This window comes from Thunnus thynnus, chromosome 1 (assembly GCF_963924715.1).
Source record: "Thunnus thynnus chromosome 1, fThuThy2.1, whole genome shotgun sequence".
Classification (NCBI taxonomy): domain Eukaryota; kingdom Metazoa; phylum Chordata; class Actinopteri; order Scombriformes; family Scombridae; genus Thunnus; species Thunnus thynnus.
In genome coordinates this window covers 17602354-17616512 of record NC_089517.1, presented here as the reverse complement: position 1 = coordinate 17616512, position 14159 = coordinate 17602354, and the positions used below count along the sequence as shown (strand labels likewise).

General features: G+C 38.3%; 2 protein-coding genes across 4 annotated transcripts in view; one reads left to right on the top strand and one right to left on the bottom strand.

The window, feature by feature from the left end:
* Positions 1–1028: 1028 nt before the first annotated feature.
* terb2 (telomere repeat binding bouquet formation protein 2) lies at positions 1029–2917 on the bottom strand. 2 transcript variants are annotated; one of them, XM_067587893.1, is made up of 7 exons: positions 2668–2917; positions 2368–2449; positions 2126–2265; positions 1743–1804; positions 1600–1667; positions 1435–1514; positions 1029–1329 (listed from the first exon to the last, which is right to left on the bottom strand). In XM_067587893.1, the coding sequence occupies exons 1-7, from the start codon at positions 2729–2731 to the stop codon at positions 1217–1219; spliced, it is 609 nt and encodes a 202-aa protein (XP_067443994.1). In that variant the 5' UTR covers positions 2732–2917; the 3' UTR covers positions 1029–1216. The 2 variants fall into 2 exon arrangements, with proteins under 2 accessions (XP_067443994.1, XP_067443986.1); XM_067587885.1 differs by having other exon boundaries at positions 1756–1804; positions 2668–2916.
* Positions 2918–3206: 289 nt separating this feature from the next.
* tjp1a (tight junction protein 1a) overlaps positions 3207–14159 on the top strand; it is a 121876-nt gene continuing 110923 nt past the window's right edge. Inside the window, exons 1-3 of one of the 2 annotated variants that reach the window (XM_067587759.1) lie at positions 3207–3297; positions 3387–3495; positions 10939–11063. The gene's annotated coding sequence lies outside the window, so the exon portion shown is untranslated. The remainder of the gene's footprint in view (positions 3298–3386; positions 3496–10938; positions 11064–14159) is intronic. The other variant, XM_067587765.1, reaches the window with a different exon arrangement.

Here is a 14159-nt window from a genome sequence, read left to right as displayed (position 1 = left end):
GAAAACATGGTTATATTATGTTGTTTTTAATTATATGTTCTTTATGAGACTGTATCATCGATATGCCGTGATGTAATTAACCAAAAAACTCCTGTTCTTTTGAAATTAGAAGCAACACATTGAAGGAGCAATAAAGTGGGCAGTAATGTTGTTCTTTTTCATTCAAAAATAATGCATCTACGTTTAAAGTTAAAACTGATTTTTAAGAAAGTAAATGTCAGAACAGCAATCAGTCATGTGATTTAAAATAAGACTAATATGTAGTTCTCAAGGTTTCCCTCTGTTGGTGGCATGTACATTGCAAAGAGAACTGTACTTATATATATCCAGTTTTTGATATATTATGCACATATGCACAAAATACATTTAATTAGTCTCACATCTGCTTCTATTCTCCTTTCATCTTGGTAGAGATTAAGGAGGGGAAATCCATATTATTTAATCTGGATTCACCTAATTGTCAAAACTGAGTAGCCCTCATTTGTTAGCCTAATCAAGTTAACACTAGTTAATAAAAAAGCATCATAGCACATTCCTGGTGAATGACTGCACATTATGCTTTGTGCTCCATTTCCTAAACAAAAGAAAGTGTGGTTAATAGGATTGACTGGAGAATTTGATGACGTATGTTAGTTCAGCACACAAGTTTACTCCTAGTTAACCTTTTATAGTTAACTATTATTATCTGATTGCTGCCAAAAGTTTCCCTTCACTCTGTTGAATCATACCAAGTATTTATGTACACATTGTAAATCAGATTCCACAGATGTTAAGGAAAATACAATTACTTACACTCCTGTGTTTATTTTTACCTCTTTTTTCTCATTGATGTGACAGTTGAGAAAGAGCACAAAGCTTCCTCAAATTCATCAAAAACAGGCAGGCTCTTAAATGTCAGCATGCTGCTGTCAAACAAGTTGTTCTTCATGTACAGTAGTGGTCAACAGAGGACCCTTTTATTTGACTTGACTACTCTTTAATGATAAATAAAATAAATACAATGCAATTACAAAATGAGAAAAGAAGTATCCATGCTATACTGATTTATTTTATGCCAATGAAATATACATCTACATTGCATAAACAAATGCAGGTAGGCAATGAATATTTCATAATAAACATAATAACTCATTTGCCAGTACATTACCTACAGCTTACAAATGTGAACAGGTCAGCTGATAGTTGTTCTTGTTAAATATGTTTTGTAAGTGTTTGTCTATGTGTGTAGCAAGCAGCAATGGGCTTTACAGTTGGAGCATCGGAAACACCTGGGATGGAAATCACGCAGATCACCTGAATATTTCTGCAGGTTGTGCATGCTGACATACCCTGTAGTGAAAAAGTAGATGGGAAAAAAGATGATAATAACATTTCCACACTTAACAACAACACTCCACGCAGCAAAAATGTATTCAAATTGCAAAAATCCTTCACCTGTATGCATGTTACTGACTGGATAATCACAACACATAGGGTCGTCATTTCCTGATGTGTCTGTGTCAGATGGTTCAGACCTGCCAAACAGAATAACAGGAACTTAATCAGTTTACAATTGATCATGTTACAATCCTAAATATTTGGAGTAGAAACTGAACATGCTTGCTTCTGCTGACTTCTCCTTCACTGTACTCATCTTCTGTCTGGTAACTAAAACTCTCGTGGGAACCCTGTAAAACAGAAACTGGTATAAGTAAGGAGGTTACAACAATGTAAATGATTTGCCTTTGTCTGAATCATATTGCCTGTGTTACTGACTGCTCATCCTCACGTTCCCATATCAGCCTCCCAAGTATGTTTCTGACGTCTGCATAGATAATCAAAGGAACATAAGATGAGTAATGATTCATTAATGAATGCTTTTGCTTTGAAATGAATTATTTAGTACACCTGCAACCCCTTGTCACAGGTTATTTATGTCTATGAGTTGCGAGCAGTTCAACCAAAGAATTACAGGTGCATTTCAGTAGTTTTTAGAGGCCTGAAGATGTAAAATGATCCAGTATTTTACATTAAAAGCAAACATAAGAGAAAGGTAATTAAATTGTTCTTTTAATCATCTTGTGACCCAAAGGTTGGGAACCTCTGATTTAGTATAATTCACAACACAACAATACAGTATCCTCACCATCCTGCACAGATGCTGGAGGCAGCACATAATGACCAATGCACACTGACTTTGCACTCTGGCGTTTCTCACAGGCAGACAGGAACGAGCTGTGAAAAACTGTCACCTTGTTCCAGAGGAAATCTTTGCTTTCAAACACCCTGAAAAACAGAAATGAAGATATAGCTTTAAAGGGATTATTGAGACATAATTTAGAGGCCATCTATGGGATGAAAACTGTGCAGCTTTGTTATCTTTCTCACCTCAGAGTATCAGGACATGTAGCTTCCTTGCTGAAAAGATAATCTGCTGTTCTCCAACCAGCAGTGGTCCCATCCTCCAATACTATGAGGTAAAATATAATAAGACTACAAAACCAGCTCAAAGAGTGTTACAGATCACTACACTAGATTGGTGGCAGTATATTGTTCTTTTAAAGATAATAAGTTTGGTGGCAGCTTCTCTGTGTCAATAACTTATCTCATTGGCAGGTACATTATTTGAATAAATAGTTAGCTCGTAAATTAGCTCAAATAAAGGTATATACCTGAGCTGATACTTACTCCAGAAGTTGTGACATGACTGTGGCACACTGCTTGAAAACCAGGCAGTCTTATTTCGAAACATATCTACAGTCCTCTCCTTTGAAAAAAAAAAGATGTTAGCTAGTTTCAGCCAGTTAATATGGTACTATATTAGACTTAACTCTCAATTTAGCCTACTATCATCATCGTTTTGTCCCTCAAAACTAACGTTAGCGACTTTTGGCTTTTACAATATTATATTTGACCAACTGCAGCTCTGTCGTTTTGGCGCTCAAACGGCTCTGTTGCCTTTAAATGCTGTCGAAAACTGTCGTAAATTTGTCAATTTGGAGAAACAGAAGACAAAGCAAGCAAATCGTCCAGGCTTGAAGCTAGCATAAATGTCACACTTAGGAGCTAATGTGTTTAATGTTTTTTTTCATCTGCTAACTAATTCAAACATAACTACTTAAAATGACAGCCACCTAAAAGACAAAATGTCATACGTTTTGTTGTATTTTCCCAAAACACTCCCGAACTGCTCTGTAACGTTCATGGATGTATCGTTAACGTAACGTTAGAGTTCAAGCTAACTACAGCAATGTTAGTGAGCCAAACAGATTATTTTTTAAATCGAAGCTCTCCTCACAAATAGGTCACAAATTGTGGGTATGTATACTGTTTAGTTGTCTTCTTGACATTATTACCACATGTGGATTTATGTGACTAAAGTTAGTTCAATATGGCCTTGTTCTCAGACTTGGCTCATATGGATGGAGAGCGACAAAGAGCAGAAGATTGTGATCAGTTCTGCTCCTGAACTGTCACACACAGGTTTCTGAATGAAGTGGATGTCCACAAGCCAAGGTATTTCTTATCTGTTATGGTGTCCTCTCAAAGGTTATACACATAAATTCCACGAAACAGTCACTTTATATAATTTAATGTTTGTTCAGCCTCTGACAGTACATTAGTGTGCCTGTTCTGTTTTCACATTGATTATATTAATAATGGTGATCCTCAAGGATCCATTCAGGGCCTTGTCCTCCTCAGAAATGATAATGATTGTCAAATCTTTATCTGGATAATATTTTAAAGCTTGAATGTACGTGTCTTGTGTCTCCTGTCTCGTGTCTTATGTCTTGTGTATGTGAATGTTTCAGTGTTTCATGTTAGCCTGACACCATCCTAGGATATATTATACAGTATATACTAGCTTAAATATCAAGGTATTATCAAGGTATATTTTAGTTAGCAAGAGATTGCAAGCAAAACCTCATGATGGAAAGGATGAAATTAAATAAACATAATTATATTTAAAAATATATACATATAGTGTATTTGTGTTTCTGATTCTATTGAAGTAGCAACTGAGAAAGCTGCTCTAAATAAACCACTTGCAAAATTTGCCACAATTGGCAATGCCTTGACATCTGAATCTAGAGAAACTGACATTGAAATATCATATAGACAATGTTGTTAGTTAACCACAAGTGAATCTTGGCTTTTTTGTGCAGAAACTGAACCAGCCTACATTGTTGACGGAGGCCCTTCAGTTCTGTATTATGGGAATATCATTTCAAGACATGCTGCTACTTTCACTCAGGCCCATAGATATTATTCACCATTCGGTATCATCACCAGCCTTACAGGAAAGGGTGTTGAGGTGTTTAGCCACTAAGAGCCTAAAGAACATCTTAAATGCTTCTTGGCATAGCCTATTTAAGTCTGTGGATCTCTGCTGGAGGGCTGAGCACCATTCTTCTAAAAGATATTCCCTTCCAATGATGTTTTGATGATAATGTCGGCCATTATCATTGCCCAACACCTTGGTCCAAAATCTCTCATTAGTGGTCAGTTGGGTTGAGATCTGGTGACTGTGAAGGCCGTAGCAGATAATTCACATCCTTTTCAAGTTCACCAAACCATTCTTTGACCCATGTATGTAAGCATCTGCATTTGTTACGTTTCTCCACTCAATTATTGAGTTTTTTTCTTTAATTTGTCTACCAATGTGTGACAGATTCCTGACCAACAGAAGTGTTTGCAGTAGTACATTTCACCACTAGATGGCAACATTTTGTAACATATTACACAGTTCACTAAGTCATGGTTGATTTTATATGGCTTATAACGGCTCAGTCTAACTATATATTCAAAAAAACTGTATTGCTCAAACTGTTATGACGTTCTTTCATTAGCCACAGTGCAGCTGCTATTGAATAACTGTGGGTCTTCTAAATGGCAGCAAAGCTATGTTGACTGATATTGAGCTAGTGAAATATTGGGTCTTGATGTGAAGTTTTCATTTGATGATATTGCATATTTTGTTGAGGGTAAATGTGTCTTCTTGTCAGGTTGATGAAACATTTAATTCCAGCTGCTATGCTGACAAATCTCTTTTTCTCACTATAACATCATGGGCTGTGCGCTGGCTGGTAGATTCACTCACATATTCTGCAGCAGTTTTTGCGAGCATGTATACATCAGTGCCTCTTCTTTATGTCCTATAAGCCCTTCGGCAGGGTTGCCTGCAGGTCAGGAGCTTGTTGCTATCACACAGACACACACACAGAACCCATTGACTCCTGTTTATGAATCCCAATAATGTCATGTAACCTTGTGTTTTATAACAGCGGCAGCCTATTAAGGGAAGATATTGCTTTACAGCAGTATTGCCATCACGCTGCTGGTATAACTGATGGGTTTTGCTTGTTTGAACTCAGAGAAGCCAGCGAGCCTATCACTCTGTCACAATGGAATAGGCTGTATCCCAGACCATTACAGGTCTTAGGAATTGCATGAGCACACCTATACTGCTCATGTAGCTGCTCAGCTCTGTGCGCTTCCGGTTGGCGAAACAGGCGTGACATGCATGCACAAAGGCAGACGCTCCATGTAGATTTCATGTGTGTTTGTTTGTAGGTTTTGGTCAGCTTGCCTGCCTGCATATACTGTTACTGGTGACCGAGTTCCTCCACATTACATAGTTCCTGACTAGTTGAGGGGGGTTCAAAGCAGTGATAACTCTGTTGCCATGACAACAGCAAAGCCACACCCTGTTTCTTACCCAACCCCCCAACATGTTCTGCTAAGAACAAAGCTCTGGAAAGAGGGGCTGGCTGGTGGTTACTACTGTACACCGAGGTTTAACATGAGCAGAAGATCAGGCGAAGAAAATGAATAGTGTCCTCTGCTGCTGATTGACCCACACAAAATATAATTTGGTATTGGTTATATTTATAATGTATCTACCTAATGTTGTCATTCTATTTCTCTACATTGTAATTTTACTATTTGTGTTTCTGTACACTCTGTACACATAACATTTATTGCATGCATATCCTTCCTCTGTTGCTCTTCATGAGGTTCCTTCCCTTTTTGTCATGTTAAAGGGATTTTTGGGGACTTTTTCCTTATCCAAACCAAGGGTCTAGGTATAGAGGGTGTTGAATGCTGTACAGATTGTAAAACCCTTTGAGGCAAATTTGTAATTTTGGGCTACCTCAATAAAATTGACTCGACTTTCCTTTTCCTTTATTTTTGCGTCGCCTAAATCAATGAGCTAGTGTAGAGGTGGGTAGTGTGATATCACTGAAATATGGACTTTATTTTACATGGAAATCATTTGTGTTCATTTAATTAATTGCTAATTATTTTCAGAACATTTGACTGTATCTGTTCCACAGATAAATGAAATACTGTAGATTTAAAATGTAGTGCTGAAACAGCTTAATTGATTAGTCCAGCGCCAGAAAATTATTCAGCCAAAAATGGGATAATTGATTAATTGTTAAAGTCATTTATCAAGCAAAAGTGTCAAGCGTCTTCAATTTCTAGATTCTCACACCTGGAGATTTGCTGCTTTTTTTAATCTTGTGTGATAAGCTGATTATCTTTTGGTTTTGGACTGTTGAAAGCAATTTGAGGACATCACCTTGGACCTTGGGAAATTGTGATGGGCATTTCCTACATTTGTCCTGACATTTTATTGACCGAAGGATTAATCGATAATGAAAATAATCATTAGTTAGAGCCCTAATGAATGTTGCAACAGGGTATGTATTATCAGTGTGCATTCATTCTCCAAATATTACATTTTGCATGTCTAGCTCTTTTCTTTGACTCTGTTATGTGTTTGTGTATAGATCCTCTGATGTCTAGGAATAATTCATATAATCTCAATTATGTAAAAAATACAGGATCTGTCCTCTTCCTTCCCTTTGTTTGCTGCTGATTTTGTCCTTTCAGCTTCCGTCCTGCTGGACAGAGTAAATGGCCTAGAGTGGCAGAGCTGGCTGCCCTGGGCTTATCCATCTCCCCTTTGTCCCTTATCATATTGTTCTATTGTGTGGTAACCTAGATTATTGTATTGTCATTGTTATTGTATTACTGCTGTTGTTGGTATACAAGACGTTTTAGGGCTGCAACTAACGATTACTTTCATGATTAATTAATGTGTCAATTCTTGATTGGGTAATCGTTTGGTCCGTAAAATAAGTCAGGAAAATAGTGAAGTGATATACTTTAAATGACTTGTTTTATCCAAACAACAGTCCAAAACCCAAAGGTATTCACTGTAGTGTCTTAGAAAACAAAGACAACCACCAAATATTCACATTTGAGAGACTGAAACCAGTATAGTATTGCTTAAAATATTAGTTGAGCAGTTGACTTTCAAATTTGGACTCAGCTGTGATCCAGATACAGAGATGTGCTTTGTGTCTTCACTCAGGTTTTATTTGACCTGGATTTGGTTTGTTTTGGACTCCTGAGGTACTTGCTTTACCCCATACTGTGACTTTTGTTTCAGATGGAACGATATAATAAGAGGAACTGTACTACAGTTATTTTAATTGGACGGTTTATGGTCAAGTGCATGCTATGTTCACAGGGGAATCTGAGCGGGACTCATCTGTGTAATATTTAATGAAACAGTGAAAAGCATAAATAATGAACAGTATAATTAAACATCACACAGAAACAATAGACATACAGTAAGCATATCGCATGATTTTAATGACTTTCCAACCACACGTCTGTTTGTATGTATTACAGGGAGGGTCATTGGGGGGACGGGTATGAAATAATGTCCCAACCTCCCAGACAAGCTCAGTGACAACTGGTGTCTTTTTGAATTGCTGCTGGGTTTGAATTTATATATTTACAGCTTCAAGACATCACCAGATACCCAGTCAGCATTCTCTTAGAGTACTTTGTCAGCGAGACAGAGCAGTAAACCTTGGTGGAGTTATATCATTGAAGAGTTATAGAAGAGTTGATTTGCACCAATCTGTCACCTTAACTTGCATTTAGTTCAGTTCTGTGTAAAATGAGCAATCTATTATCTCTCTATCTCTCTCTGTCCCTATCAAGTCTCTTTCTCTCCAGCTGAACCAACAACATCAAAGGAGTGTGCTTCAATTCGCAGGTGTTGAAGGATTAAGGCCACCGCAGGATGGGTTTTTTATTCTCAGCCACATCTTTGATGTAGTGTCTCATTCACACACTTGTGTCTCTAACCTGTAACGTGGATTGGTAGCCCAGAGTGTCCATTACTGAGCTGAAAATGTGGAGTGTCTTCATTCTCACACAGCTACATTAAGTGGGTGCAATTCAACGAGGCAGGAATTGGTAAATATGTCCTACAAAGTTATTAATGTCAGTTGGGATCAGAGCAATCTGACATCATGATGATATATATTGTATGCTGTCAGACAAAAACCATCTCTGGGTGAATTAGGTAATTGTGGGCAATATTGTAAATAAGTGATCCAGACTGTTTTATGGCAGTGATTTGATTTTTCTATCAATGTGATGAAGTACTTTAATTTGTCAAGTATTTAAATTGCTGGATTGGACATTGCTGTGTAGTTATTTTATCCATAAACAATTTCTCAAAAGATTTTTGCACAGTATGTTGATATTATGACATAAAATTACATATAGTGTGATAAAATATTGAATTCATATTGCACACCTCCTTAGGACCTGTCATGGTGGCCATAATCTGTTTTATTCATAATAAGGAACTTCAATATTTGACTATTTAGCGACAGTATGACAACTTAAGTAAATCCTTTTGCTTACTTTTTGGCTCGTCACAATTGTGTTTTATAGTCAGGGGTGAGCTGACATAAATTTTCACAACCAAATTGTGAAGTGATAATTAATGTAATGTTGATGTTGCCTCTTTATGTTGTGTGTGGACATAAAGTAAGATGTGAGAGGGCAGCTGCCTCACAATGTTAGCTACAGAGAGGTGTTGGAAGCTGTGTGAATTCTCAGTCGGACCTGCAGAGACAGCGTGGTGTGTTGCTGCCTCTACACAGCTGAACACCAGGAAGTCCTGCCATTTTAGATTTAAAGTTGCCGTCATGCTCAAACTCCCTTAGACTTTTTTAAAAATGTCTTCACGTTGTGTGTTAGATATGTTATAAGTGTTATAAATTGAACTTTCTTCTTTGCAAGCAACAACTTTAAAGCCACTGTATAGTTGAACCCCAAAATATTGCATGATAATAATCTGAGGACATGCAGTCACTGTAGTATTAATAGGTTATACAATGATCAAACAAAATGCATCGTATCCATCATATTTGAGACAGATGTATCATATCCTTATCAGAGGAGTCTGTAAAAGTGAATATTAGCATTACATATTAATAAGACTATACATTCATCCAATGTTAACTGACTAAATCCCACTAAAAGTTAAACCATATGTAAATGAGAGCACTGTAAATTTATAGGAGACAAGGAAACTTTTCCAGAGTGACTGTGCTGGTGTTAGCTGTAGGCATGCATGTTGACCTTTAACCCTTATTGGGTCAATGGGGTGTACTGGTGTGCTGAGGAAGGACAGGAAGGAACATTGCTTCCCAGACCGTTAAGAGGCCATGAAGGCAACAGCTGAGCAGCATCTGACAGTAGGGTAGGGTGAGAGGAAACGTCGCAGGCTCCACAGGCTTACCTTAAGGGGAACAGGCAGACTCTGAAGACAGGCGAGCATATAGACTCATACATGCATCATGTTCACATGCACATGCATGCACGTGCTTGCACAGAGGTATCGGTTAGGCAACACACAGAGTGAAAGATGTGTTTGAACAGAGGACATCTGCGAGACAGAAAGTGCCAACAGAGTGAAAGTTTTGACTGACTTTAACCAAGATTATGTCTCACCAAGGACTATTGTGCTGCTATGCCAGACCAAGTGTGAATGTTATATGCCCTCTTAGTTACTTGGGTCCACGATGAGTCATCTTTTGGAGTTTGGAGGATGGCATCGCTAAGAAATGGCCACTCCCTGGGGTTAACACCCCGCTGAACACCAGCAATCTAGATTAATGACTTGACTCACGTCCATTTCTTTTTTTTTCTAACTTTGCCTCTCGGTTTATTTAAATACATTTTATCCAACGTTTTATATTTTCCCCATGGACAGCAGTGGAACAGGCATTTAGATACTTAAGTATAAGTAGCAATACCAAAAAGTAAAAATACTTAATTACAAGTAAAAGTTACATTTAAAAACTTAAAGGGTAGAGTACTACTCAGCTTGTGAAAACAGCAAGTGAGGGCATGTAAAATACTTAATGACAAATAGCCACTTAAATTTTTGAAAAGTGTTTGTCTTGTGTCGATGTAGGCTACAAACAACATGACTGAAACAGAAACTGAGTGTCAGGTTTTTCCGTTTATTATGAAATCATATAAACAGAAAATAGACATGAATGACTTTAAGGATATTATTGGACGCCTGGCTTCTTTCTTTTCCTCTGTAATGCTGTGATCTCAAGACCTGTTTCTTCTTGTTTTATCAGCACAGGATGCCCCCGTCCAAACACAAGCCCCGTCCTCTTCTCATAACACTCACAAATACAAACTTACATCTCTGTTTTCTGTAACCTGCTGTCACAGAAAAAAAACGAAACAAATTTATACTGTATCTCTCTTGGCGATAGTTCTCCGCTGTGTCATTTAATGAAACTGTCTTCCATGGACTGTTATTGTTAAACCAGTGTCAACATTCAGTTGGGGATAAGATGTAATAATTTACATTAACAGCTATTTTGCAGTTTATATTTAATAGCAATAGACAACTGTTGATAGTGCTACATAGAAGGAATGTCCAGAGCTGACATTTAAACATGTGCTAATGTGAATAATTCAAAAATATGCTTTAGTTTGTATAAAGGAGTTTTCGCTTGCTTGCCAAGGCCAACTAGCAGAAAGGCTGAGGCTATCGTTATTGTGGCAAATTCTAAACTGTTGAGACTAATCTGCCAGTTTGTGTTACTGTTGTAGATCTCCGCTAAGAGGCAACAAGAGCAGGGGACAGGCTGACTGGAGTTTTACGCAGAGGAGCGCCATTTGGTCAAAGTGTTTCTGACTATTGCTCTGCGTGCTTCCGCAGGGCAGGAACATACAACGTGAGTCACTCCGCAGTCAAAATGTCTGACTGAAAAGGCCCGCTAATTTACCTTAGGTCATTTATGATTTCATCAGCAACCTGTCACTCCAAAACTTTTAACTTTCTGCTGATGACCTCACTGATGATATAGAAGCTGACACCCTCCAACAAGGACTTGTCCTTGTTGGCATTTTACCCTTTTGCCAATAATTAAGGGTAAGGCTACAAATAACAATTATTTACATTTTTTTTTATTACAGAAATGCTTTGACATTTTTCCAAAGTACACTTATTTGCTTTCTTGCTGATGAGAACATTGATACCACTTTCATGCCTGTCTGTCAAATATGAAGCTATAGCTAGCAGCCAGCTAATTGTAGCTAGCTTAGCTCAGCATAAAGACATCAGGGGAAACAGCAGGCTTGTCGTTCTTGTGAAGTTAACAGGTAACCTGTGGAGACTCCAGGAAGTTACTGTGCCCACCCAAGAAACTGCCCTGCACATAACCACACGCAAACCACATTTTGAGATATAACACACTAATTAGTGAGCTTTAAACATCCTGGTAGGTGGATTTTGTTACCTTTGGACAGAACAAGGCCAGCTGTTTCCTGCTGTTTCCAGTCTTTATGCTAAGCTAAGCTAATCGGCTGTGGCTGTAGACTCTTTGCTAGTTGTAAACAATCGATCAGTGATGTTTTCAGGAATTTTCTAATCTTGCCTACAAGTGCTTTCTGGATTTAGAGAGCTCCTACAACAACTCTTTTCCAAGTCAGCTTTTGGTCCTTCCATATCTGTTGACTGATAATGACAGGCATATTTGCTTTCTTAGCACAAAGTCAAGTACATTCAAGATAGACAGCAGAGTCTTGACAAGGGGGCACAATTGATGTCTGGAGATAAGTGACATTATGGAGGCATCTCTGCTATTTGAGGATGATGTTGTTCTGACATTACAGAGCTCAGTACAATAATCTCATGCTGCTGTTTGTAGCTGCGTGTAGCACAGTCAAGTTGAGAAGTGTGCCACCATGTTCCTTTCTCATAAAAAGATGACTAGGCTTATCTAACAGACACCCCAAGAAGAGAATTTCAGGTATCTCAGGAGCTTAGTTGTGAGTGAGCAAAAGAGATGTGACAGCCTGTTAGTGTTTCCTGGTTCTGTGTGCTGAGATTGTCAGGAAGTCTGACACCTGTGCTGGCAGACCTCTGAGTTACATCCTGGATAAGCTGGTGCTGTCACTCTTACTTTCTCCCTTTCTCCACTGATATACGGTAACTTGCTTTTGTTTTGGGCCCAATGTAATTTACTAGTTTTTGACTTGTAAATAGCTTTCACGTCAACATCCAAGTTGTAATTATAGCTCGGAAACTCTAAACTGAATTGTCTGAAAACACTTGGTAATACAAAAGTGCCTGAAAACGAAACAGACATGGATGCCCAAATCTACTGGATTAAGTGCTATATTGTCAATGCACTTCCTCCTCTTTGTCATCACTTGTCAAAAAGGATCTTTAGATATGTGTGAGCTGTGAGTATTGAGTGAAGGAGTGAGATCATGGATAGAGGCTGATGAAATGCAGCTCCTCAGCAAGATGGCTGATCTCATTGGGTCTGATAGAGCTGGAGTTGGGTGATTCAGTTGAACCTTGTGGTGGAGCAGCTGCTACTCTTCAAACTTCACAGAGGAGAAATGTGATGTTGGTTTGGAGTCTGAGGGTATAGCCTTGGTCGAGGTGATTACATCCTCCAGCTTTTCTGGGAGCACATGAGATCCCCCAAGAAAAGCTGGAGGAAGTCTCTGGGATGATACACACCTGGCTGCTTACTTGCTCTGTTGCTACTGGGACATGCAGCTAGAAAACATATAAAAGGATGTATAAATGGAGTTTGGGTGGATGCCAGGTTGAAGGGGAGGGCAGACCAATTTAAGGAACGTACAATGACTTGACTTACTAATCTGTGTTATACTGTATGTTTTGATGGAAATTACATGTCTGAAGCTGAGTTTTGATTTACTACCAAACCATGAGACATTTGGGTTCCTCATTGGCTGCAGACAAACTGTAGCATCCTGGTTTAAATCCTGGGAAGCTTGTTCAGTACCCCTCCCCTTCCTATTGTATATACATCTTCTGTTACTGGGTTCATCATATCAAGAATGCATGGAGCGAGTATGATTACTAAAATTAAAAATCCTCCTCGCTAGATGGACATGTTACAGTTTGAAAGAGACACTTGATTAGAGTTCTTGCTGAACTCATGTTGGAAATATTGTTGGAAACATTTGATCTATGATTTCATTCGCTGATGCCAAAGGTTTTATCTTATGAATAAACTACTTATTAACTGTGGTAATATTGTGGTTATATAAGTAATATTCTGCTTTGTATGATGCATCACTCTAAATGATGCGACTACTTGCACACAGACAAGGAACTTAAAATTGTTGAACTGGCTTACTTCTGTGTGTGTAGAGGTTTATTGAGATCATTTCATGTCTGAGTTAATTGACATGTTGATAAATTATAATTTAAATAAATTTACTTTCACTTTGAACAACTACTAACAACAACATCACTATGTGCAGAGATTGGAAATCTGTAATTTGAGATAGTCATATCAAACTGAAAAAAGAAATGCATCATCCTACCTACAATAAATTCTTATTTGTGGACAGATCTGATCTGTTTCTCTTGCTGGCATGCATGAATATCTGTTCACACCAGCAGAAGGGCAAGCAGTTTTCATTTCACACCCAGGCTGGAGATTTTGAGGGCTGTCTTGTGTTGCAGTTGTTGGTTCAGGTTACCTCTGCCTCTGGCGGGAAGTAAGCCTGCTGTGACCTTGACCTTGGCCCTGCGGATCTGCTCAGTGCAGCAGAATCTCCCTCCCCTCCCTCTCTCTCTCTCTTGCACACATACATGCTCACCCACTCCCATATATCCCATATATTTTCAGTATTTTAGCATATTATAGCACTTTTTAGCATCGCAATGCACTAAAACAGGATGGGGTTTTATAAAGTACAGTCTCCACAGTGATGCATATTTGTAAAATAGGCCAACAGAAAGATGGAAAATGAAAAATCGCTTTATGCATGTTGCAACCAAA